We start from the raw sequence: 27155 nt of genomic DNA on the forward strand, positions 1-27155 counted from the left end.
CCTCTGGGTACCCTCCCTTTATTCCAGGGAGGAAAATTGCAATGAACCGGGCTGTCATGCTTTGATGTAGAAACAGCCATCTAACTGTAATCAGAAGTGGCCCCCTGCACACACAACCACCCTCTTGACCCATAACAGAGATGCATGTGCCTGCTGTTGTACATGATCAGAAGAGCCCCGCAGGATCAGGCCCATCTAGTCTAGTGTGCTGTTCTCACAGGTGGGAAGCTGACCAACAGAACGTGAGTGCAGTGGCACCCTCCCCACCTGAAATTCCCAACAATTGGTATTTATTTGCTCTCCATAACACTGGAAGCAAAACGGTGTCGTCCTGTCAAAAAGCAAGTCAGCAGTAAATCACACCGTTCACGTTGGAGTTAAACTTTTAGTAGCAAATCCACACACACACACACATCTTCACAGACTTGGATGAGCACCAGGCCTAATGAGCCCAACAGCTCATCCCCCGTAGGTCTTGCCCCATGGATCAGTTGCCAAGACCGAAGGCCCACACCTCCCCACAGCCATCCTAACTCCCCTCCTCTCCAGGGCTTATTTCTGAGCAATCGGAGATTGCACCTATGTGAAGCCAACCTCTCCTCCGCCCTTTTCATGCCTCTTCTGGTTCTGGGACCAGCAAGGAGGGTCGCTTGTTGCAGCAGGAAGGGGAGACGCCTGTGAATCTTCCCCAGCCTGACATCTCTGCCTCTTGGCCTCCTTCTTCCTCTCCTGCTTCAGCTTCTGCCTCTTGATTCTGGACTTCTGTCTGCCACAGATTCTCCCAGCTTACTAAGCCCTATTACCTCTTCAGCTTCCGACACCACCTTTCCCCCATCTCCTCCCTCTGCCCATGCATCGTCCCACCATCACTCCCCAGGCTCTGAGCCTGGGGGTTCTTCCCTTGGGGTTCCCCAGCTGGTTCTCCCACCATTCCTCTGTGCCCAACCAATCCATGAGACATGCTCTCTAGTAGTCCACCACTGATCTCTCCTCCAAACAAGGCACACTGAGTTTGAATGCTGCTGTCACCAAAAAAATTCTATTTTCACCAAAGCATCCACACTACTTTGTAGAGATGGAAAGAAATGACAGCTAGGAAGCAGTACTGTAAGCCTGTCCAGATCTGGCCTGCTGTAGCTGAGCAGATCCCTGAGCACCTCTCCCCCCCCCCGACAGCTGGACCCACATGCTTGCTGCTGGCATTATAGGAGCCACACTGTCCTTTTGCATGTCTAACAATATCTAACAAGCCGGTTAATTAAGAAGGGTTTGGTGTTTAAAATAGAGCCTTTTATTCTTGCAATATACAGGTTTTTCTTCATAAAACTTTACATAGAATGTTTAACTTCTGTTTTTAAAAAAGGAACATGTAACACATAATCTGACACAAAGTTAAAAGCCTTATAAAGTTCTTAGAAAGGTTAGTGGCCTTCTGTGATTGAAATCCAGTTGCTTTTAAAGGGGATGTCTGTGGCCCTGATCCAGCCAAGGTTAGTTGTGGCAAGCCTATCTGTGTCTACTCAAAAGTAAGACCCATTGAATTTTTTTTTGGGGGGGGGAGGCTTACTCCTGGAGAAGCGGATATAGGATTATGGTCTAAATATCATTAAAGCAATGAGGATTCATTTCGTTTCAATGGGTCCATTGCAAACTATCTTGATCTGCATCGGAGGACCTATTTGTAATTTGTAGCTTGGTTTGCTTTTATGGCTGACGTATGGGCTGGACTAGTGCATTTTTATTCCAAAATATATACCACTTGTCTCAGTGGGACTTCCTTTGGAGTAAGTAGAGAGAGGATGGAAGCCACATCCTGCAAGGAATTTCTACAGAAGCAGTTTCTACACTGCATCCAAGAATATTCCCTCATGACACATCTGTACAGGTATTGTTTATGTACGCATTGTTTTAATTCATTTTAAAAATTTTGCTTTGTTTTGGTTTGATGAAGTCGACGTCCAAGATATCACCTGGATGGTGACAGGTTAGCCAGCCCTGGAGTAAACAATCTTGGGCTTGAGGGCAAATAGTCTTGACCTGGAATAAGGCAGGTTCCTTTGCTCCATGCAAGGTCATAGCTATTTGTTGTCGTGGCCTGTTGGCTACGCAGAGTTTTGACTTGCCTTGGATGTGGGTCTGCTAGTGTTTTCGCTCAAGAGAACTGTTCCATGTCGTGACATCAGAATAAGCCAGTCCAACTTGCACACTGATGAGATATAAACAAAAGGCAATTCGGTCCTTGTTCATGAAAAACTAATGCTACCAACATTGCTCTCTTAGCGCACAGCCCATCCAGCTCTTGTATCAATAAAAAGGGGGCCTCAGGCTCTCTTCAAGAGGTAAGGCAGGGAGGAGGAACCAACAGAACTTCAGGTGTCTTTGGAATTCCATCAGCCCCCACAAGCATGGGCAAAAGTCAGGTATCATGGGAGTTGTAGTCCAGCAACAGTCCCACAGTATGCATTCTTCTTTCAGACGAGTTTTCGCTTGCACATGCCAAGTTAATGCAGAACTAGTCAATCGACTGCCTGAAACTCTGGAGGTCACCCAAGTATGAGTTCTTCCGAGTGACCTTCCTGCTGCAGACCAGTGTTGCTAAAGGCACAAGAATGAAGGCCATTAAAATGGAAAAGAAGTTGGCAACTCCGCAGGGAAACCCAAGGAGTTTAGGATTCAACTATATACATATAGAGAAAGAAACTTCTCTGGGTGCATATGCTATAGGCAAGCCAGAGGGCACCACTGCTAGGCAAGGGATAATATAAGCAAAAAAATTCAATTCCTACTTTGTTTGCCATTTCTGAATGCACACACAAAAAATCGCATTCTTCATCTAACCTGCTTAATGTGGCTTTTTGGTTCTTGCACAGTTTCCTTCCATCAAGTCTGGAGCATCTGAATTGTGCCCTAATGTTGGGCAACCCCCACAGTTTTGGTGCTTTTAATAGTTGCACTAAAACAATAATCCTGCTTGCAGATCCTGACATGCAGAAAGTAATAGGGAGGGCTTCACCTGTTGCATTTCTGCCTGCTGCGTACCTGTTGAAAGACTGAGGAGCCTTACAAGATAAAAGGGGGGTAATCCTAGTCCCTCTTTGATCAGAAGAATGGCCCCCGTGCCCCCGAGTCACAGCAAAATATTTCTCCCCATTTATTCACCACTATTCAGCTTCTGCTTTGTGTGTGTCTAATAAGAAGCAACTCAACTCATTATTTAAGCCAAGGAGTTCCATAAATACCTTTCCCCCATAATTGTACAGGTCCATTTTGTCTTGCAGATAATTTTCAAAGGCACAATGTTCAGCTTCATCATACTCTGTTTGGCCCTCTTGCATAAAATCATTTCAAGTTCTGAGCTGCCCTGGTATGAAAATGGTTGCCAGCTGCCTGGGAGTCAATTTTGTCGGTCATTTTTGTACATTATTTTAAAAGCCAACACCATGTTACTTTGACATTGCTAGTCAATAGTAAGTTATAGGTTTTTCTTCTTGCAATGTACAAGAGATGCTGTGTTCATCTGCTAAAACTTCACGCGGTAAAACAGCCTAGAAACCGTGATCTGTTTGCCTTCTTGAAGAGTCAAGTGTATTCCAATTCTGTCTGCTTTATAGGCCAATTTTGCCATGGTCCAAGCACTTCCCAGCATAGAAGAAAACAAAACTAACATTCAATGGAGGAAAGGGAGATTCATTCTGAGCAAGGCTTCACTGTCTTATGAAAAGGCCCGGCTCCATGGCTGAATTGTCAACATTACTGTGGCAACTTGACCAGCTGGCTTTGCGGCAATCACTAAAAGGGTGTGTGTAGGTAGGGAAGGAAGGAAGGAAGGAAGGAAGGAAGGAAGGAAGGAAGGAAGGAAGGAAGGAAGGAAGGAAATGTTAAATAATTATCTGGTGGTATTTATCAGAAGAGACATCTTCCATGATGATGTCACTCCCATTTCTATTTATTATCTACTCACCACCACTTTGCTTTTACGGGCAGGAGAAGTACTGACTGAAAACTATGGGGAAGTAACAGACTTTTTGGGAAGCTCTCAATCTTCCACTTAGAAGGGAGCCCATCACAGCACTCTGTAACTTCTCCCCACCCCTTAAAAACTGTATGTAGGGGAAAGTACTGGTTTCCCCAGCTTTGTGACATCAGCAGCCTTTGTGACACCATCCACTATGCGAACCCGAGAGCAAATTTTGAGCAGCCAGTGTCACTAAGGGAAAAGGCAATGAGGAGTCAGACGGGAGTGAGAGTTGGCATGGTGGCTGCTGATGTCACAAAGGCCCTGCTTTCCCCTTCACAAACAAGACTACAGCTGGAGAGGACTGCAAGGAAGAGGAGGAGGCAGCAGCTGAGGCCTGAGGTAAGGGTACAGGTGAGGGAGCAACCATGCCAGGGAGCAAAATCATTTCCATTCCCCCTGTCCTGTAGCCACTGCACTGAAAAGCAACTGAAGATGAGCTCGTTCACTCCTGCAACAAGCTTTCCAGGGTGGCCCCTGAGGAAGGCTGGGATCACACAATTGTACAAAAGATGCTCCCGTTGTTATGGCAGCCCCCATCCACTCTAGCCGCTATCCTGGCTGTCATGTTCGAGACTTTTTGACTATTCCCAGCTGTTGATACACCTCGGGAGGCTCCTTCGATGTGAGGCCGCGCTGGGGGGTTCTCCAGGGTCCAGGAAACGTCTGACCTGGAAGGACAGGAAGGACAAGAACAATGTATTCGTCAGAGCTGCTGGAAACCTAGGCTGAATTAACGCCGCCTTAGACATGGAAAAACACGGTGTGCTTAAAAAGTAGAGGGCATCAGCTGTATGGAATAAGGGTCCTCATATTCTTAAGTCCCCCAAGGGCTACCTAGCTTACCTTTTCTTGAATGCCAGGAGCTTGTTGCTTTGAATGACACAGGTTTCCGTGTTGGATGCCTGCTGCAAAATGCTCTTTTTGGACTTCCCTTGGAAAATCACATTGTCTTGCACCAAGGCCTTGGTCTGGTCAAGCATCTCAATCGCATAACCTCGAAAGGAGTGGATTCTGTTCTTGGTTACCTTGAAGGAAAAGAGGAGAAGACAATGATGGTAACATAGCACTCCAATAGCAAAATTAGGTGATTTATCATTCTGGAAGAGAAAGAGTGAGTCGGTTTTCCCAGAAGCGAGCGATTTAAACAAGAAGTGCCCAAGACAGCTTGGCAAGGACCTGTGAGCTTCTGAACGCCATGGAAATTTGGTGCCAGTTGAACCTCAAGAGAGAGAAAGTCTAAAGCAGGCATAGGCAAACTCGGCCCTCCAGATGTTTTGAGACTAAAATTCTCATCATCCCTGAACCCTGGTCCTGTTAGCTAGGGATGGTGGGAGTTGTAGTCCCAAAACACCTGGAGGGCCAAGTTTGCCTATGCCTGGTCTAAAGGAACTAGAAGTCAGGAAGACTGTTTCCTGCAAAGAGGAACTGACAGTTATGCCGCTCTGAGGAATAATGGTCTTTTTACCAACTACTGGCACCCTTAACAAAAGTTCCCAGGATTCTGCGGCAGAAGCCATGTCTGCTTAAAGAGGTATTATGGTGCTTGGGAGAAGTTATGGAATTGGGATTTAAAATTCATGCCCAAGTTTTTGACAGATTTTTCGGAGCACTTGGGGTCAAAAGTAATTTAAAGCAACTGTTGAGAAATTTCATTCCAAATCTGAGCCAGACTAGGATGAGGTCAGGTGGTGTCCTGTTCCCACCCCCACCCCAACAAAAATTATGGTTATGCCCATGTTCAAGAGGGAACTGGAAGGGCCAACAGCTGTTCTCTGGGAAACTGTGTTAAATTACCAGCCACTGGTGGTGCAACACACACTCAAATTCCACAATCCACTATACGGCAATACTGAAAACAACAAGAACAACTGAGAAAGAAATGTTACAGGTAGGTAGCCGTGTTGGTCTGACGTAGTCGAAACAAAATAAAAAAATTCCTTCCAGCAGCACCTTAAAGATATTCTGTATCTGAAGAAGTGTGCATGCACATGAAAGCTCATACCAAAATAAAAACTTAGTTGGTCTTTAAGATGCTGCTGGAAGGATTTTTTTTATTTTGTTGAGAAAGAAATGTTACAGATGTTACAAATGTTACAGCCGTGTTGGTCTGACGTAGTCGGAACAAAATAAAAAAAATTCCTTCCAGCAGCACCTTAGAGACCAATTAAGTTCGTCATTGGTATGAGCTTTCGTGTGCATGCACACTTCTTCAGATTCTTCAGATATTCTTCAGGTATCTGAAGAAGCGTGCATGCTCACTAAAGCTCATACCAATGACAAACTTAGTTGGTCTCTAAGGTGCTGCTGGAAGGAATTTTTTTATTTTGAGAAAGAAATGGAAGCATTTTCTAGAGGTTGGTACACAAATTAAGACACAATTTACTTTAAAAAAATATTCACTGCAGAACTTGCACATTTATGTGTGTTTTGCTGGGGTGTTAAGGGCTCTCGGTGTCAGTGAATGGCTCTGTAGTTCCTCCTCTTCTCCCATGTGTTTATTTCTTTCGCCTCCTGTCATTTTCTGGGACCACATTCAACATGATCTTTCTCTCCACAGCAGCAGCTTCCCCCTGCTTCTCCGAGGACTGTTCCAACCTGTTTACTTGCTCTGCTACTTCTCTTGGGGTAGGCAATGGATTCTTGCCAGAATGCAAATGAGAAAACAGGAGCAGAGGCAACAAACAACCCTTCCTATTAAAATGTGATCACTTGTCAATATAGAGCTGTGTGGGCCCTTTGCACCCGTCCCCATTTCTGCAATTGTTTTCGTTTGGTTTTTTTATTTGAGCGATGTGGGATTTTTAGGAATTTTGTTGTTGTTTGGTTGTAGCTTGTTTGTCTGTTTTATTTCTTTGGGAACATGTGCGTAGGTTTTTTGGGGGTGGGGTGAGGGCGGTTCCGAGCATCACGTTTTTCTTCTCTTCTGCGAAATAGGTATTTTGCGGTGTTCACAGTAGTTTCTTAGCTCTCCACGTGTGCTCCTGGACCCAAGAAGGTTGGGGACCCCCTATGTAGAGTGTCAGCATGGCAGCGGGAATAACCTGGTGTTAGTGGGCAGAGTGCTGGACCACAAAGACTTGGGTTTATATCTCCGCTCTGCCACAGAAGCTCATGGGAGGACCACGGGCAGCTAACCAAACGAGCTTCACAGGGGCATCCAAAATGCTATGGGAAGAGTTATTGCAATATAGAATTCTATAATCATCACCACAGTAGGCAGTTTATTCGGTTAGATCTGTTATTAAATGTACAGCGTTAGTGAATTTTACTGAGAGAGCAGTAGGGGTTTGTTTTACGCTGCCATGTGCCTCAGAATAAGTCTGTAAAGTCTCATAAGTCTGTCAATCTCTCGTATTCATATACAGTGGTACCTTCATTCCCAAATGCCCCAAACCCGGAAGCGTTCCAGTTTTCAAACGTTTTGTGGAAGCCAAGCACCCGATGCAGCTGTCAGCTATTGTTTCTGGGGTGCCTGCACCAATCAGAAGCTGTGCCCTGGTTTCCAAACATTTCAGAAGTCAAATGGACTCCAGAACAGATTAAGTTTGGCACTTTTGTTTTTGCTATTTATTTTGTGTTTTTGTTTTTGAGGCTTTTTCAGTTAATTTGTTTTAGTGACTGTGTGGAACCCAGTTCAGCTACTGATTTATTGATTGATTGATTGATTGATTGTAGTGTTGTAAGCCATTTTTTGGCTTACAACAGTCGGGCTGTGGAAATGGATAAAAGCCCCCCACATCCAAACAATGACTATCATCAGTGCAGGTAAGGGAAAAAAATAATTTTAGTATTTATCACCTACAATACTGTCTTAACAAAAAAAAAATCATTCCTGTAGCACCTTAGAGACCAACTAAGCTTGTCATTGGTATGAGCTTTCGTGTATTTCTTTTATAGTACATTACATTGATTACTGCTTTGGGAAAGCGCACCTTGGTTTTGGAACACTTTGGTTTTGGAACGGACTTCCAGAATGGATTAAGTTTGAGAACCAAGGTACCACTGTGTATATATATATAGTCAGAGGCGATGATGGGGTTGCAGCGCTCATCTTGCTTTCAGCCCAAGCTTGTTCTCTTTTATTTCTCTACCCACCTTCATATCGGCTGCCTGCAACAGCTTGAGGCCACAGCCCTGATTGCCCAAAATGTCATTCTCAGTGATGATCCCGTCGCCCTTGGAGGCCACCCCATGGCTGCTGTTGTCATAAATTCCATTCCCCCGAAGCTCCACCCGGCACTCTGCTTCCACCACGACTCCCCCGAGGCTGTTGCAAGAGATGCTGTTGTTTGCGATTCTCGTGAGCTGCGAGCTTTGGAACACAGAGACCCCGCAGTCGTGGTTGGCATGGATGGCGTTCCCAATGATGTTCAGGGCTTCGCTGCTCTTGATGTACAAGCCAGCAGCTACGAGAGAAGGAAAAGCACCCCTGAATCAATAACTTATCTTAACCAAAACCATCACCACAAAAACCTGGGGCAAGAAGGGACAGAAACCCGGAAATACATCTAACATAGGAGTCAAACGATTAAAATGATGCCATGTTAATATTTGCATGAAAAACAAAAAATTGCCCCCAGTTAAACAGACCCCAGCTATACTTCCACTCTGAGCGTATTGGTGTCCTGTAGGAGGAACAGACTGGAATTTTACTGGGAGGCAGATGTTGAGCCAGTAGAAGTAGGAGCTGGAAAGGAACAGCCTACTTGGGACTCAAATCTAGTCTGGAGGGGAGAGATTCTTCTAAGGAAAAGAAGAAATTCCCAAACCCAGTGAAGGGAGGGGGTGTGGAGAGCCCTTTGGTCTATTACTAAAGTACCTCAGGAGCAGGAGTGTTAAAGGGGATGGATAACTGAAAGAAAGTATCACAGTATAAAGCAGGCACCCTTAAACTCGGCCCTCCAGATGTTTTGGGACTACAACTCCCATCATCCCTGACCACTGGTCCTGTTAGCTAGGGATGATGGGAGTTGTAGTCTCAAAACATCTGGAAGGCCGAGATTGGAGATGCCTGGTATAAAGGAACCAAACTTATTAACTTAAAATAAGGACGAATTTAAGTGAAATCGCACTGTATTCTTGAAGTAACCTAAGTTTAATCCATGTATACCTAAAAGGAGCGTCTCCACCCCCATCGTTCTGCCCGGACACTGAGGTCCAGCTCCGAGGGCCTTCTTGCGGTTCCCTCATTGCGAGAAGCCAAGTTGCAGGGAACCAGGCAGAGGGCCTTCTCGGTGGTGGCGCCTGCCCTGTGGAACGCCCTCCCATCAGATGTCAAAAAGGAAAACAGCTACCAGATTTTTAGAAGACATCTGAAGGCAGCCCTGTTTAGGGAGGCTTTTAATGTTTAAGAAATTAGTGTATTTTAATGTTTCTGTTGTAAGCCGCCCAGAGTGGCTGGGGAAACCCAGCCAGATGGGCGGGGTATAAATAATATATTATTATTATTATTATTATTATTATTATTATTATTATTATTATTATGTGTGTTATATACTATCTTGCCTTAAATAAATATTTATTGTTTATTTAAAGAAAACCTGTTTGAGACTCCAACTTACTAGTTATTCCCCCACCCCCCGGCAGGATACTCTGGGCTAGAATTTTAAGAGGAAAGGAAAGGAAACCTTCTGGTAAAGGGCTGTCCAGTGAGTGAGTGAGAGCAGGCCCATCGGTGTGAGCAGAAAAAGTGTTAACGGCCCACCGCACTCCGATTGTCCACTGTCACTGAGCATTGGCAGAGTGGACTTGGCTTTTATCCAGGAACCGCAAGCGGCACTTGCTGCATGCAGCCCAACTCAGCGCCCACCTTCTCTGCCCTCTGCAGAGCAGCCACACAGGTTGTTGCTGGCTGGTGGTAGCCAACAGGTGCCCAATGCTGCCTCAGCATTTCCTGCTATTGCTTGGCTGTTGTCAGTAACAAGGCAGACTGCACCTCAGATGTTTACACAGCGAGGACAATGAAAACCTTGAAATGGCTATTTCAGAGTTTCTAAATGTCCCAGTTCATTACTACAGGAAAGTGGCATTCTCAAACGCTCAGTATCCAGCTTACCAATTGAAACTGAATCACAAAAGCCCCAGACTCACAGCAAGGCTCTTCTGCATGCACGTTTCCGTCCATTCAGCAGAGGGATTTGGCACTTTCCTGCACTGTAGCATTTCTGCAGGAGCTTCCCAGTATACCCGAAGGAGCGTCTCCACCCACATTGTTCAGCCCGGACACTGAGGTCCAGCTCCAAGGGCCTTCTGGCAGTTCCAGAAGTGAGGATCCAGGGATCCAGGTAGAGGGACTTCTCAGTAGTGGCGTGCTCCCTGTGGAACGCCCTCTTGTCAGATGTCAAGGAAATAAACAACTATCTGACTTTGAAGCCCTCGACCCAGTATACCTGAAGGAGCATCTCCAACCCCATCGTTCAGCCCGGACACTGAGGTCCAGCTCTGAGGACCTTCTGGCAGTTCCCTCCCTGCGAGAACTGAAGCTACAGGAAACCAGGCAGGGGGCCTTCTCGGTGGTGACGCCCACCCTGTGGAACACCCTTCCTTCAGATGTCAAGGAAAGAAACAACTATCTGACTGTTAGAAGACATCTGAAGGCAGCCCTGTTTAGGGAAGTTTTTAATGTTTGATGTTTTGTTGTGTTTTTAATATTCTGTTGGGAGCAACCCAGAGTGGCTGGGAAAACCCAGCCAGATAGGCGGGGTATAAATATATAAATTACTACTACTATTCCCAGAAGGAATTCTCAGAAGCTTCTTTGGAGCCCCTTTGACCTTTCCCATGGACAAGGCTGGCTACACAATGTTCCCGGCCAGCACTCACCTCCATTGTGGTTGATGTTGTTCGACTCCACAAGAGCCACGCTGATTGGCCTCCGGGTAGCCAAGCGTTCCTCCTCACTCTCCAGGTCATTCTCCCAGTTGGCAGCTTCTCCTTCGTCATTGAAGTTCTCGTTGCCTCCTTGGTTGGCGAGGTAGTCATTAGCATCATCTTTGCGGCAAAACACTGCAATCCCATAGATGCTGTTGTGACCGATTTGGTTGTTTGTGATGTGTGGGAGGCTGGAGGACATTATCCAGACGCCACAGCCCTTGTTCCCTATGCCAAGAGAAGAGGGGAAAAGCACATTGGCCTGTCTTCCTGGTGTAACATTGTGCAAGAGACTGAAGAAGCTTGAGCCGGGAGCTAACTGGGTCCAAGGTGTCCTGAACTGGTTGGAGGCTGAGGAATGGGGAGAGGCAGAATCTCCACAGACTGGGCTGAGTGTCAGGCCTAAGGAGCAGGACAGCTCATTTCTGGTGGTCTTCCTCCATGAAAATCGGTTGCTGAGACAGAAAGTCCCTGCCTCCCTACAGGCATCCAAGTCCCCTCCTCTCCAAGGCTTTCCCCAAGCAATCAGAGACTGCGTCTGTGTGCAGTCAACCTCTCCTCTGTCCTTTTCATGCCTCTTCCGGTTCCGGGAGACAGGGAGGGAGGAGAGATAGTTGCAGCAGGACTCATCTCTGCTTCTTGGCCTCCTTCCTCTCCAGCTTCTGGCTCCGATTCTGGACTTCCCTCTACCACAGCCTCTGCCAAGCTCACTAAGCCTTGTTTCCTCTTTAGATTCCTCCTCTTCCCCATCTTCTCCCTCTGACTCATCGTTGTCCAGCCCCCAAACCCTGGGCTCCGAGTCCTTTTCCCTTGGATGTTCCCTAGCTGGTGCCTCCCACCATTCCTCTGCGTCCAGCCAGTCCCTGACAGGCCATCATCCATTTTGAAACTGGATTCTACAACAGTCTGTGGAGAGCTGCTCTGCTACGCTCAGCACACAAGACCCAGGGAAACAAGGATACGGAGGTGGTAATAACTCCACTGTCGGCAGATGTTTACCATAAATGGTGTTTCCTTCTATGAGCCCTTTCCCACGCTCCCCGACTACCACGCCGTCTGAATAGCCACAGCAGATCAGGTTACTTCTGAGTACAGGGTCACCTCCACGACGGATGTCTGTACCTCCCCACTGGTTCTCCCGGATGACGTTTTCTAAAGCAGTTTAAGGAAGGAAGAATAAACGAATGACTGCCAATTATCCAAAGGAGCACCGGAAATGACGCTTGCGCATGCGCACAAGCTATTTCTGGTCCTCCGGCAACCCGGAAGTGGGCCACCACGCCGTGCCGATAAGAGCGGGCAGCGGCAGTGGGTGCCGGGGGGGGGCGGATAAACGAGCCTCGGGGGCAGCAGTCTGGGGGCCCCTGGTCTACACTGGCTGCCAGCAGCTCCTTTGGGGGGGAGGTGGCTCAGGCAATTGACATTCATTCCCAGTCTTACTTGCTCAGCCACTGAGCTAGGGACCATCCTGGCCAGGAGTGTGTGTGTGCCGTGGCCCTGGGCACATGATTTTTGAGGGGGTATGAACCAGGCATCCCCATGCAGACATCCCCAGCACAGCCCAGGCCAGTGCTCTTCTCTGCCCACCAAGGTCAGCATTAGCTGGCTGGGCTCCCCCCTGCGCAGGCGGACAGGTGGCTCAGTGTGGCTGGTGGGGGTGGGGTTGCTCTGCAAATGAGGGCCGGGCTGTACGCCCCCGGCTTGGCACCCATGTGCCCCGAACACCGGCAACCGATGCTACACCACCATTCCTCCCAACGTGACATCTTACTAGTTCGGAGGGCACGGGATCAGACACGATAAAACCCTGCCAAAACTGAAATGAGGATTCCACTGCTTGGAGGTTAATTTTCGCCTGACTCAAACCCATGTCCCATAAATGCTTTCCTTCCTACACCTGTTATTTGGCCTCTTCCGTTCTCGTTCACAGCGATGCCAGCAGCAAGGCCTTGGAAGATGTGGTTCCCACTGGAATGAAAAAGGGTGGAGAGCACTGTCAGTGTTTTATACTGTTTGCTTATTTGTATAAACAGCACAAGGTGAGAAAATAGGAATAGTTGGAATATATGCAACGAATAAGAAAGAGTCGGAATTTTAAAAAATGCTAGAAGACAGATTGTTGGAGTATATGGGCCAGGAGATAATATTAATGGGAGACTTAAATGGGGTAGTCTATCTAGAGATAGATAGGACAGTAAGAAAAACGGACTCAAAAGGAGGAAGACTACCTGTAACTTTTTTCAAAATGGTGGAGAACTTTAATCTGATTGACATATGGAGGTTTAAACACCCAGTGGACAGAAAATTCACGTTCTTCTCAGAACCGCATCAGTCTAGCGGAAGAATCGACTCAGTATGGATTTCTAGAGAATTATCAACACACGCCAAGAAAAGTAGAGATACTACCAAGAACACTTTCAGATCATAATTCAGTAATACTGGAATTAAGAGGGGGGAAATATCCCACTTAGATGAAGGACTTTAAGATAATCAGAATATATTACAAAAAGCAGAAAAATCTCCAAAGTACTATTTATTTGTGCCGCAATTAAGTCACCAGATGCCAGTAAGTGACTATATCTGAATTCAAAAAGTCATTATCTTAAACTTTGCTGTTGTCAGACTGAAGACAGAAGTTTCAAAAGGTATCAGCAAAGAGTATGATAGCTTAACATGAAGCAGTTGTTTTTCATTATGACAGCTCGAGCCCTTGAATATTCTGGTTTTTTTATAGTATTGGTTTGCTTCAATTAAAAATTATTTTTTTAAAAAACAGTATTGAAAGCTGCTGAGAGATCAAGGAGAACGAGCAGTGCTTATCTCCACCCTGTCCCTATCCCTTCCCTGATAATGATCTTTGTGGGGGAATAATAGTATGGTGAGATCTCAGTCAGCCTAAAGAGAATCTCCTGAAGCCATTCTCTGGATGCTGCTGGGATTGATGCTTTTAAGAAAAAATGCCAGAGAAACAAGCTTTCCGATTGGTCCAAAGACCCAAGTGAGACTTCTGTTTGAAATACATTCAGGGCTGCTTGGGAATAATTAGCGTAGCAATAATATCTTCTTAAGAATAACAAGCCTCATCTCCCACAACAAAAACACTAGCAAGATCATCAAGTCAAATGCCTCTTGTTTTAGCAGGGACAAACTGATCTCAATTATAATAGACTTGCAGGGTTTTTTGTTTTGATGAGCATGCTGCTGACAGCGTTGTCTAGGAAGAGAAATTATGCCTCCGCTCTGAGCTCCCTTGTTCTTTTACATTCATTTCCTCTAGACTTCATTCACTGCATCATAATCACCAGACAAGAAACCTGCCTATTTAGAAATTGCTACTTATTTGACAGGTCTGTTTCAGCCCAGTCGTGACCCTTATGGTTTGCAGATTAATAAAATCTGTTTCACACTTGTCAGTTGAGCTATTATGCCGGAACAAGCCGTTCCCAAACGGATGCTTAAGCCTGTCTAGGTTGCTTTGTGTTTCGGAAGAGCGTTGTGGGGCTGTTGTTTTCCTGCAAGAAGTGTCTGCTGTTGCATTCGCAGCACAGCTCCGACATTCATCTCAAAACAAGAACCGCCAATAAATCAGTAGCAGGTTTGCATGCCCTATAGACTTCCAAGTTTGAAAACTCCACAACCTGGAGGGTGATGAACTGAACTTCATGGCCAAGTTGGGATTCAAACTCTGGTTTATTCAGACTCTAGCCATTTCGCCACACTAGCTCTATGGACTGCCTACCCAAAGTAGCCCTGTGCTAGGGATGGAGAACACTGGGGCCATTCAGCTATTGTCAGAGTATGGTGGTCTGAAACTGCCACAACTTGGAAGCTAGCAATGTCTGAAGAGATGCAGATTCCCCATCCCTTTGCTACACACCCTCAGGCCATGTAGTCCTTGCATGAACCACGATCCGCTGCTGCAGGACTGGGTGAGGGAAAGCTGCCATTCTGGGAAGAACAACCATTTTTTATATGCTGCCCATCTGACTCGGTTACTCTGGCCACTCTGGGTGGCTTCCAACTAATTAAAACACAGCAAGACATCAAACATAAAAAACTTCCCTAAACAGGGCTGCCTTCAGATGTCTCCTAAAAGCCAGATAGTTGTTTATTTCCTTGACATCTGACGGCAGTGTTCCACAGGGAGGGCGCCACTACCGAGAAGGCCCTCCGCCTGGTTCCCTGTAACTTTGCTTCTCGCAGTGAGGGAACTCAGAGCTGGATCTCAGTGTCCGGGCAGAATGGGGGTGGAGACGCTCCTTCAGGTATACTGGAACGAGGCCGTTTAGGGCTTTAAAGGTCAGCACCAACACTTTGAATTGTGCTCGGAAATGTACTGGGAACCAATGTAGATCTTTCAGGACTGTGTTATATGGTGTTGGCAGCACTCCCAGTCACCAGTCTAGCTGCTGCATTCTGGATTAGTTGTAGTTTCCCAATCACCTTCAAAGGCAGCCCCACATAGAGTGGGAAACATTGCTCCCCATTCTATATCAGCAACCTTAGAGTTGCCCAGAACATACAGTATGAAAGCGACTGCAAAGATGCAGGTACATTGGCCTAAAGACTTCATCTCCCTGTCAGTGCTCTTAATAATAATAATAATAATAATAATAATAATAATAATAATAATAAACTTTCCTGCTCTTTAGCTGCATGGAGGACGTGTGGGTGTATTGTTTCAAACCGACATCCAAAAAACGGCAATAAATGCTGCTGTTGAATAACATACCTCACCAGAGGGTTGCCGTTATACAGGATGTAAATGCCAGCCTCTTTATTTCCATATATTTGATTGCTACGGATGATGCCTTTCCCGTTGCCAAGGACAACGATGCCGGAGCGAAGGCCGCCGTGGATCCTATTACACTGCCGTTTGATTTATGCACAAGCACAAGAGGAATGAAAAATAGAAAGCAAGAGGGGGAGAGGGAGATCAGCCACAGAAAAGTCAAGGACTCAGTACAATAGCAGAAAGGTCAGCAAGCCTCCGGACAAAAGCGCCCAGCTCTTTCAAAGCTGGAAGTAGCTTGTTTTCGAGAGGAAGAGCCCAATTTTGTGTCTCCTTGGAGAAGGCCTGGCATTTTGGCTGCGACTAAGCCTTTTGCCTCTATAGCGGCCACTCGATATGGAAATCAAAAGGGCTCCCATCTTGCCTTGGCCCCATTACTCAGATAAATACATAATCTCGTCCAGCAATTCCTAAATCTGGGGCAGGAATAAAGGAGAGGGCAAAGGCTTATTGGCTCTTAGCAGCTTCTGAGTTGTGTCTCAGCTGTGGCTTTTAATATGCAGTTATTAGCAAGTGGTGATGTTTTAGTTTCTTGCTGTGTAAAAAGCCTCACCTACTGATTTCTGCAGATTAAACTGCTGTTAAAAAGGCACAGGAGTTGGCCAGGCAGGATTTCTTCTTCTTTTCCTGGTCAGTTAGCAACCCTAGCTCCTGCGGGCAGAGAATAATGACGTCCGCGGGCCAATGTTACATTTGTAGATCCGATTTTGGGGGTGAGTGATCCAGCTAAAATTCCAAATGCAAGTCAAACACTTCGGGGACCATCTTGCCTGGTCTTCTCAATTTTCTGCACATGCCCCCTTTAATCAGAGGTGTTTCCTCTGGGGGCACCCCAACTTCAGAACACCCTCCCCTCTGAGGCCTGCCTAGCACCAATATCAGCTCAATTTGGACACCAGGTTAAAGCATGGCAATTTTCTCAGACATTTATGAATTACCACTCCGCTATGTAATAACAGAAATCAGCTACTCAGTGTTCTAAGATTATTTGCTCTTTTGCCAGCTTTTTGTTTTCCTGGTGGGATTACAGTAGTGCTTTAAATGAGTTCTTTGACACTGTCCTGAGAACAGTTTGACTGAGGATGGGATAAATGCTTTTTTTTATAAATACGGGCACATATCTGAATGAGCCAATAAAAGTCACCAACCTATCATCCCATGCCACCGTATTGTGAGGAATCAAGACCACAATGGACAGGAAAAGGTCCATTGCTCTGTTTTCTACCCAAAGAAGGGTGGGGAAAGAAGGCATGGGAAACCTCCTTGCACCAACACATCAGAATGAATGGGACGTGTCTCCAGTCCCTCCAGCCCCTGCCTTGGGCAGCTGATTCAATTTTGAATTGCTTCCTCCTCCTTAAAGGAAGGCTGCTGTCCACCAGCAAGCCTAGGTCCACACCCGCTTGCATTGTGCAAGGATGGAGCCTCTCACTAATAATAATAATTTTTTATTTATACCCCGCCCTCCCCAGTCAAAACCGGGCTCTGGGCGGCTGACACCAGTAAAATTACAATAAGACGTAAAAGAAAGAAAAACAATTAATTAAAATACGGGTTAAAATGCAGCCTCATTTTAAAGTAGCCCAAATCAAAACCATAAGGGATGAAAACATAGGGGTCAAACTGAGTCCAGCCCAAAGGCCAGGCGGAACAGCTCCGTCTTGCAGGCCCTGCGGAAAGATGTCAAATCCTGCAGGGCCCTGGTCTCCTGTGAGAGAGTGTTTCACCAAGTCGGGGCCAGTACTGAAAAGGCCCTGGCCCTAGTTGAGACCAATCTAACCACCTTATGGCTCGGGATCTCCAAAATGTTGTTATTTGTGGGCCTTAAGGTCCTCCACGGGGCATACCAGGAGAGGCCATCCCATAGGTACGAGGGTCCTAAGCCACCTCCCTCTTGCACAGCACTAGGAAAAGCTCTACAGTAGCAGGGATGTGTCCCACATAACACAACCCAAATAATAATGATAATTTCTTATTTATACCCCGTCCATCTGGCTGGGTTTCCCTAGCCACTCTGGGCGGCCCCCAACAGAATATTTAAAACACGATTAAACCTCAAACATTAAAAACTTCCCTAATAGTAACTAATGAATGACTTGTTTGGACTCTTGGACGGCAATGAAAGCTGCTTGATCATTACGGAGTTCCAACATCTTTAGCATGGCATGGGGGTAACCTAAAAACTTACTGGAAGGGAGCAGCTGAGAGCTACAGGTTTTTCATACAAACATAGGAAGAATTTGAGGATAAAACAAGTAGCCGGCTTAGATCAAAAGCAGCTGTCATGTTATGCAGCAAACATGGGATTCCCAAGACTCTGGCTGCAGCATAATGTGAATTCAGGGGACACATGCACTGGGGAGAAGTGTTTACGGGTGTGACTGCTTGGCGCTACAGCCCTCCATGCAACTTATGTCCCCAGGCTCCTTTCCTTCCCAGCCAGGAGTCTTCCAGTTTAAGACTCCAGCTAGGAGGAAGAGTGCCCTGGGGAGGGAGACTTGCAGGGGGAGGGGTAAGCACCTGCCTCCCGCCTGTTGCTTCTCTCTTACTAATGCCCACATTCACTAAACATTTGTGTTAGGTGAATCCCAAGTTTGTGGCGTCAAGCTCTTTGGGTAAAAACTCGAGCACACAAGGATCAATACCAGGATCAGAGGGTTGGCTCCCTTCCGAATGTCCACGCCAGCTTCACAGTTGGAATGGATGTTGTTTTCTGCAATCAGGCCTCCCGCCCCAAGGCGCAGAAATATCCCCGAGGTCTTGCAGTGGTGAATGTCATTCTTCAGCATGACGATCTAAAGGAAAGAAAAGGCAAATGCATTTCTAGAAAAAGGCAAAGGAGGAGCTAGCGTTTGTCAGGCTGAGATTGTCAAACAAAACGGGGTCAAGACTGAGCTGTGGTGCAAGAAGCCTCTAATTTGAATCTTGTCTCTGCCTCAAATTGCTTTGGTGGCCTTAGGGAAGTCCCTATTCTCCTTTGACACTATCCAGCCGTCCTTACCCCTTGTGCATCGAGGGGAAATGAGGGACAGCACCCTAGCTCACCTTCTCCCTATCTTACTGTGCCTGCATAATTATTTCCCAGACTTCTCGTAACTGAGATGCATAATTTTCTGAATTAAAATGGAAGCACACTTCACTCTCGCATCCAGAAACAAGCTGACTTTTTACAGTATGAAGGGGAGTTATCTTCTCCCGGGAAGCCCACCTCGCTGTGTCTCTGAATGAGTCATCACTGATCTGGCACGCTTCCTGACTAGGAGGCAGTTCCAAAGCAGTAACCCACACAGAGACAAAGGGGGTGGGCTCCTCTGGTGGCAAGTAATTGTTCATTGGACGCGACAGGATTGCTCCCTACTTGCCCTCAAGAAAGCCTACCCCAATTTCTCTGCCCCAAGAATCATCCCAGTCAAGAGGCATGGTCAGAAAGGAGCAAACACAGAGCAATGACTCATGCAGAGACATAGAGGTTGCTTTACGCTGACAAATCCATTTGCTCTCAATACAGAGACTACAGGACTGCCTGCCTTTGGAGGAACCCATTCCATGCTCTTAATAATAATAATAATAATTTATTATTTATACCCCGCCCATCTGGCTGGGTTTCCCCAGCCACTCTGGGCAGCTCCCAGCAGATTATTACTATTATTATTAATAATAATAAAGCGATAAAACATCAAACATTAAAAACTTCCCTAAACAGGGCTGCCTTCAGATGTCTTCTAAAAGCAAGATAGTTGTTTATTTCCTTGACATCTGATGGGAGGGCATTCCACAGGGTGGGCGCCACCACCGAGAAGGCCCTCTGCTTGGTTCCCTCTAGCTTCACTTCTCACAGTGAGGGAATGTTGAGTTGGAAAAAATTCCCCAGATAGTTATGGAGAGGAGTTCTCGGGGAAAGGACTCTGGGAGAAATCATGTGCTTTGGACAAAACTTGATGGTCTTACTCCCAAGACTCTGAAAAAGGTGGGGGAGCATACGCTGGGTGGTTTTTTTGTTGTTCAACCTTGCTGATAACGCACTGTTTAAAAAGTCTTCTGCAGGTTAGAGTAATTTGCATGGAATAATTTGACTCATAAATTGTTCTGATGCCCTAGAGCAGGGATAGACAATGTGGTGCCATTCGGATGTTGTTGGACTACAGGTCCCATCATCACTGATCAATTACCATTCTTGGTTAGGGATGATTGGAGATGGAGTCCAATGACAGCCACAGGGCACAATGTTGGCTACCACTGCCCTAGAGAGGGATCTAAATTAAGCCCATTCATTTTACTTGCATTTAGTAAAGAAAGCTTAGAAAAACACTGAAACTGCCCAGCTCGCCCAATATTTATTAAAAGCTGACACCCATTCATTCTTGTGTATGAACTTAGGAAGCGGAACGTTCTCTGTGGAAGGACAAAGCACTGGGAAAGATTCCAGAAAATTTTCCGCTCCACATCACTGTTTTCAGAACAGAGACTGAGTAGAAAGCATGCAGGTGGTGCACTCCCAGGTATTCAGAACGACAGAACGAAAGCTGTGCAGAAGCAAGCAAGACGAGAGCAGTACATCATGCAGAGAAGCAGCAGGCCTCCTCCTCAGTGTGGGGACACTTTGAATTCACAGTATGCTAGCAGCCCCACCGCACACAGTTTTGAAGTTCCTGGTTTACAGAGCAAGAGACTGAGAGCAAACACACACACACACACACACGAGAAGCATAATCTACTCAGGCTGGCGAAAGTGAAAAGTGAGGAGGCGCTTTCCATCCTGGCATTGTTTTATTTGCGCATGTAAGTGGTTTAGATATTCATGCGTACTGCGCTGCCTAATTCCATTCCAGTCGAATAAACCTTTAAACCCATGTCTGACAAGCGTAAAGGAATAAATCTACAAATTGCAATATCCTCGCCTTGGTAAGCGCCGCGTATCGAAGATTATAATTAAATTACAACGCCTTTATTTGCTCATTTGAAAAGGTGGCTCGCCCCCCAATCCGTTAATTAAAATGCTGGAGCGGAGGGGAGGGGGAGATGGCTGTGCTCCTCTCCTTATTAGTCACTCACCATTGACCTGGCATGGAGGTCAAGCTCCGATTAGAATACTAAGCTCGGCTCTCGGGCGCATTAACAGAAAATACTGTGGTTATCCCCATAACAGTTAATAGGATGACAGGTGTTTACAGCTCTCTTAATTTCTGACCGGGACGGATCCACCTCAGGGACTTACGGAATCATTCAGCCGGGCCAGGGGTGGAGGAGATGGACGCCAAGGTCAGTCTCGTAAGCAACGCCACAAAAGTTACTGGCCTGCAACAACTGTTTGGTGAGAGCCAGGCAGCCGGTAATCTAGCTACCGATTCGTGAGCCACTCTCCATGAAACTGTATGTCCTAAATATGTAAATACTAACATTTTATTAGGTACATTGTGACGTATGTCCTGTATGGTTGAATGGAGACTTTGGGTGGAATTCCACGTTGCGCTGATGCGTCATCGGTCCATCAACGCAAGCATTCCCGCTCGCCTGACAGAATGATCTCCCCTCTCCTCCATCTGCACAGTTCGGGGGGGGGGGGTTCGTGGCAGATTTGGGAGGTGCACGGGGAAAGACAGGGGGAAGGAAATCCCTAATGGGAGTCCTTACACCAGCTTCCACTTGAGCAGAGTGATTGTCAACATTTGACACACACCCTTCAACTCTCATACTGGCAGGGTCCTAGAATTCTCCCAGCTCCTTCCCAAAGCCTAGTTAGCGCTTTCCCAGATTTGGGAAGGAGGGCCCTGCCAGAGCCTCACATCTCCTTCCCCAAACCCGGTGTCTCCGGCTTTGGGAAGGCAGCAAGAGGGATGGGGGCAGGGGGCTCACATTTTCGCCTTGCTCCCCCACCCAACATGGCAGTGTGCGGCCCACAGGTTCCATGTCTAAGTACTCTTGCGACCCACTTGGTATGAAAAGTTGGGCTGCCCTGCACTAGCACTAGTTGAATCTGGCCCTTTATGCAGATCAAGAAAGCAGTATGTACTATACGTTGACATTTTATGTTCGAAGAATCAGAGTTGGAAGGGACCTTGAGGATCATCTAGTGCAGGCATCCCCAAACTTCGGCCCTCCAGATGTTTTGGACTACAATTCCCATCTTCCCCCACCACTGGGCCTGTTAGCTAGGGATCATTGGAGTTGTAGGCCAAAACATCTGGAGGGCCGAAGTTTGGGGATGCCTGATCTAGTGCAACCCCATGCAATGCAGGAATCTCAACTAAAACATCCATGACAAATGACCCTCGGACTTACAGTGGTCCCTCGACTTACGAACTTAATCCGTTCCGAATGCACATTCATAGGTCGAAAAGTTCGTAAGTCGAGGAAACCACATGTAAAAATTCGTAAGTCGAGGGAACCGCATTTAAAACTGCCAAAGGTTTCCATTCGGATGTAGAAAAATTCGTAAGCGTGCGGCCATTTGTCCCGTTCGTAAGTCGAAACCTACGGATGTCAGGTAGTTCGTAAGTCAGGGGACCACTGTATTGCTTTTTTGCTTGCCTAGGTGGAGGGCAGACAGGGCTTTTTGCAGTCGGAACTCACTGAAACTCACATTCCGGCACCTCTCAGGTGACCATTGCCATTATAAGAGAACAATGGCGTTATTCATGGCGAGTTCCAGCACCTCTTTTTCTAAAAAATTAGCACTGAGGGCAGAGATGGGTGTGTGAGTGGGCACAGGAACTAGTTTACAAACAAACAAAAATGCATTCCTTGCTCTGCCCACTTTTGCCTCTGACACCACACAACGTGGGCATTTGTGGCAGCCCTCAGCCTGAAAAAGGTTCCCCACTTCTGTGTTAGAGGTACAGCAGTACTGTCCTCCTTCCATTGTCCTTTCAGCCTCAGTTCCCCTTCCGTAATAATAATAATCCTTTTAGTATTCATACCCCACCCATCTGGCCAGGTTGCCCCAGCCCAGTGTTCAAAATTCAACAGGCACTAGGCGCATTTAGCACCTGGCTATCGGCCACTTGTGACCAAGCGAAGATGCCCGGGTGCCAGGATAGTGCCTGCTGTCTCCACCATCTGGAGGTGCATGCCTGGGGATCCTTGGATCTTGCCTGTTTTCACGCACTAACAACACACCCTGTAGTTATATTTTATCTGTAACAATCAGAATGAATTTCAGGAACCAAAAGTCACGTTGAAAAATACAACTTTTGAGTCAAAATGGCAACTAGACATTCCGTTTGGGCAACTGTAATCCTGCTTAAAGGAGCCATTTGGCACCTAGCTTATATATCTGAGATTCTAACACTGCCCCAGCCACTCTGGGTGGCTTCCAATGCATATAAAAACATAATAAAACGTCAAACAAAACTGCCTTCAGATGTCTTCTAAAAGTTGTATAGTTACTTAAATCTCCTTGACATCTGATGGGAAGGTGTCACTGCCGAGAAGGCCCTCTGCCTGGTTCCCTGTAACTTCACTCCTGCAACTTAAACTGCACTTCACAGTGTTACGAGAATTAATGAGATACAGAGTCGTTTCTCGCTGCCCTTCTAGGTTTTGGGAATGCAGTGGACTAGGAACCAAAACAAATGGGATTCCATCTTATAAAGTACATATTCCTTTAAGAAAAGAAAAAAAGCTCTGCTTCTGTTCAAAGTTCTGTTCTCAAAAGCCAAGAAAACAAACTTCCCTCTGCTTCCTTTCCTCCCTCCCTCCTCTTTGAAACAAGCGAGCAGCAAATTGCTGGCTTGGAACGGCAGGCTGAACGCTGCTCAGAAAAATGCAGGTGTAATTGCAGAGCATTTCACCCGGGAACAATAGCTGGGTAACGAACGGCACACAAACCCCCCACTTAATGCTTCACTCATCAGCTAAGCTGAGCGCTCAGAGCGCAGGAGTCCTGCACTGAAAAATGACAATCTCCCCGTTTGGCTTCTGCGCTTCTTGACGCTGTTATTGCAAAGGAGCAAATCCAGGGGCGGGAAGAGAATACTCACGCCATCCTCCACAATCTGCGGAGACCAGGTGGCGAGAGTTCCCAGAAGAGGCATCATGTTGAGGCCGGTGCAGCAAAATCGACACAGACTCCTGTGATACCTTAAGGCTAACAAATCTGTTATGGCATAAGCCGGAAGCAGCCAATGTTGCAGACTGCAACTCGCCTCATCCCCGACCATTAACTATGGTGGCTTAGGCTGATGGGTGCTGTAGCCCAAAAGAGCTGGAAGGCAACACATTGGCTACTGCTGGTATAAACTATTGTTGACTACATCACATGCCATCAGACAGAATCATAGTGTTGTAGAACTGGGAAGGACCCTGAGGGAGCCCGACGCAGGAATACACAGCTTCCCCGTACAGGGATCGAACCTGCAACCTTGGAATTAGCAGCACCACGACGCTCTGACCAGCTGAGATGCATGATGTGCTATCCTTAATAGATGAAGAAGCAATCTTCAAGGGAGACTGTGATATGGAACCTCTGAATTCATCAAGAAATTCAATGCCATCAGTTCTGGACTCAATCAGGACAACAGGTTTCCACCATGCTGCATGCATTACTTGGCTTACTGGTGCCAGGATCACTGCATCGTCGTCTACTACTGTTTTGAGAATTACCGCTATTAATGATGCAGCCATCACTATATTTGTTCCCCTCTGAATTCACTGCTTTATAACACACGCACCCCAAGATGAAAACACAACCCACGGGTATATATGCAACTGAGGATAACGATTCATGCATTTGATGAAGAGGGCTGTGGTCCACAGAAGCTTATGCTACCATAAATTTGTTAGCCACCAAGGTACGACTCAATACCTTTGTTGTAAAAAGCGGCAGACCTCCAGTCCTGGGGGAACAGATTCCAAGGAAACAGTTCTACTGTTTTGGAAGCTGCAGAAAGATTGGGGGGGGGGGGGTTGATGGAAGCTGGGTGTCTGCCCAGCCCAGCACCCTGACAGGGGTGCAAATGGCCCCCTCACCAGTCATCAGATTGGGGATGGGTCAACAACCCCCTCCTCTTTGTCACAATTAAATAAGGAAGGGGTGTTGTGTGTGCGCGCACACAGATGGAAAAATGTGTGTGCAAGAGTGTGGGTGGCCACATCCCATGCAGGCATGTGGCCCTCAGGTGCTTGGCAAAGGTCAAATGTGGCCCTCAGTCCCAAAACAAAGGTCAGCCAGCCCTGCAGCAAAGCATTCATGGATGAAGGGTGCAGCATATACAATTCACGTGGCCCAGTTTCTTTTTTCTGTGCCCAGGAGCTGCCAATATCCTGGCCACTGTCTCTGAATAATTAGGATCCTAAAATCTCAACAGCTCCCTACACAAAAGGCTTCCTTTTTAAAGGTTGCTAAGCAAGGAGCACCAGCACGCTCGCCAGATTGTTGAAGAGATATGCGCAGGATTTAAGACCTAGCCATAAATGGTTGCAGACTCCATAAATTAAATTGTGTATTGCAATTCACATAACATCTCCCAAGCCCTTTCAAAACTACCTTGGCTGGACCTCTGAATTCTTCGGCGTGGAAACGGCAACCAAGGAGGACTCTCGCAGCTCTGCCTTTCTCCCCAGAGCCCCCTTCTCTGAGGAATGACCCACCTTCAGCAACCTGCCTGAAGATAACTTTTTATTATCGGTACCCTGCCCAACTGACTGGGTTGCTCCAATTGGACGAAAGATTCCTGCAGGGGGTTGGACTAGATGATTCTTGTGGTCCCTCCCAACTCTACAATTCAACCTCCATTTGGCTTCTTTGCTGCCTCTGTTTGGGAGGACAGTGACAACTTTCCTATTTAATCGATCCTTTATTTAATCTTAGCTTATTTGACCTGTTGTTGCTTTACTGCTTTCTACCATTTCTTTATATTCTGCGGTGTTCTGCTGTTTCCAGCATACAACCCTCTGGTCTCCTTAGGGAGGAATGGCAGGCACAAACTATTCCAAATCGCAACTAAATTAGGAGGCCAACATCCCCAACTATTAATAGGTGTGAAGCTCAAGGTTTGGAAATCCCAAACCGACCGAACACTACTGCTGACTTAACCCAGGCATGCGAGATTTTGCTCCTCGTCTTGTACGGCACCTTACTGTTTTGTATGCATCGCACAGCATAGGTCAAGTCCCGGAAGATGCTCCCTTCCACTCTCACTTGTCCTTGGGAGCAAACAAAGATGCCGCCTTTCCCATCCCGGAAGAGGCACTTCCGAACGAGGCATCCTTGCATGGCGTTGGCAAGAGACTGCGCCTCCTTGTCCTTCTGAAGCTCCTGCTGCAGCGTTTTCAGCTCGTAGTCGCTTGGAAGCGCCACCAAGCCGTCGGCCTGTGGCCTGCCATCAATCACTTTGGCCAGCATGTGGCTCAGGCTGTGCGCCTGGTAAGGCAGCCGGCACATTGACTCCTCGTCGTCCTCGTTCTCGCTGCTCATGCTCAGTTCGCTGTCACTAGAATCCGTCTCCATTGTCGTGGCCTCTTCCCTGTTGGCCCCGTGGAGATGCCCAGTGACTTCGCACCCTTTCTCGCACCCTTTCTTCAGCATTGCTGGAGGGTGCGGAGCAGGTAGCGCGTTGCCAGGGTCCCCACTCACCACAATTTCACAGGTCCGTACGCTTGTCAGCAGAGGCCCCTGGCTCTCCAGCTTTGATGCGCTGCAATGTGTCTGTGGCTCCGGCATCTGTAGCGAAGCGGAGCAAGATTTGGCCAATGTGCTCAAGTGCTTACAGGCCCAGTTCCTGTCCACAGATGGGCAGCCATCCACGGTCACCGAGGCGTTTTCACTACCCACAAACTCACAGTTTTCCAGGAGGCAGATGGCCACGCTGTGGAAATTGATGGTGGACTGGTTGAAAGTGCAGAATTTCACTTGGCAAGTGCCCGGGGCATGGATCTGAAGCTGTCCGTTCTCAAAGTTGCAGTTGTCAAACTGGACATGGCCCGAGGTTGTCTAAAGAAAAAGAATGACACCAGATCAATCTATGTTCAGGGAACTTTTTAATGGTTGATGTTTTATTGTGTTTTTCATATTTTGTTGGAAGCCACCCAAGTGGCTGGGGCAACCCACTCAGATGGGTGACATAGAATTATTATTATTATTATTATTATTACTACTACTACTACTCCTAGGGACGCGGGTGGCACAGTGGTCTAAACCACAGAGCCTAGGGCTTGCCGATCAGAAGGTCGGCAGTTCGAATCCCTGTGACAGGGTGAGCGCCCATTGTTCTGTCCCAGCTCCTGCCCACCTAGCAGTTCGAAAGCACGTCAAAGTGCAAGTAGATAAATAGGTACCGCTCCAAGCGGGAAGGTAAACGCCGTTTCCGTGCGCTGCTCTGGTTTGCCAGAAGCGGCTTAGTCATGCTGGCCCCATGACCCAGAAGCTGCCTGCGGACAAATACTGGCACCCTTGGCCTATGAAGCGAGATGAGCGCCGCAACCCCGGAGTCGTTCGCGACTGGGTTTAACGGTCAGGGGTACCTTTACCTTTACCCA

At 47.0% G+C, this 27155-nt stretch overlaps 1 protein-coding gene across 2 annotated transcripts in view; it reads right to left on the bottom strand.

Annotated features, from left to right (window-relative positions):
* Nucleotides 1-1268: 1268 nt before the first annotated feature.
* Nucleotides 1269-27155, bottom strand: part of FBXO10 (F-box protein 10) — a 32640-nt gene continuing 6753 nt past the window's right edge. Inside the window, exons 3-11 of one of the 2 annotated variants that reach the window (XM_035140719.3) lie at nucleotides 25753-26610; nucleotides 18326-18475; nucleotides 15621-15757; nucleotides 12786-12856; nucleotides 11888-12040; nucleotides 10841-11116; nucleotides 8114-8424; nucleotides 4862-5043; nucleotides 1269-4686 (exon numbers count right to left, since the gene is read on the bottom strand). In XM_035140719.3, the coding sequence (XP_034996610.2) occupies nucleotides 4509-4686; nucleotides 4862-5043; nucleotides 8114-8424; nucleotides 10841-11116; nucleotides 11888-12040; nucleotides 12786-12856; nucleotides 15621-15757; nucleotides 18326-18475; nucleotides 25753-26610 (2316 nt within the window). In that variant the 3' untranslated portion in view covers nucleotides 1269-4508. Of the gene's footprint in view, nucleotides 4687-4861; nucleotides 5044-8113; nucleotides 8425-10840; nucleotides 11117-11887; nucleotides 12041-12785; nucleotides 12857-15620; nucleotides 15758-18325; nucleotides 18476-25713; nucleotides 26611-27155 lie in introns of both variants that reach the window. The other variant, XM_088658493.1, reaches the window with a different exon arrangement.

Source organism: Zootoca vivipara, chromosome 15, assembly GCF_965207765.1.
Source record: "Zootoca vivipara chromosome 15, rZooViv2.hap1.1, whole genome shotgun sequence".
Classification (NCBI taxonomy): domain Eukaryota; kingdom Metazoa; phylum Chordata; class Lepidosauria; order Squamata; family Lacertidae; genus Zootoca; species Zootoca vivipara.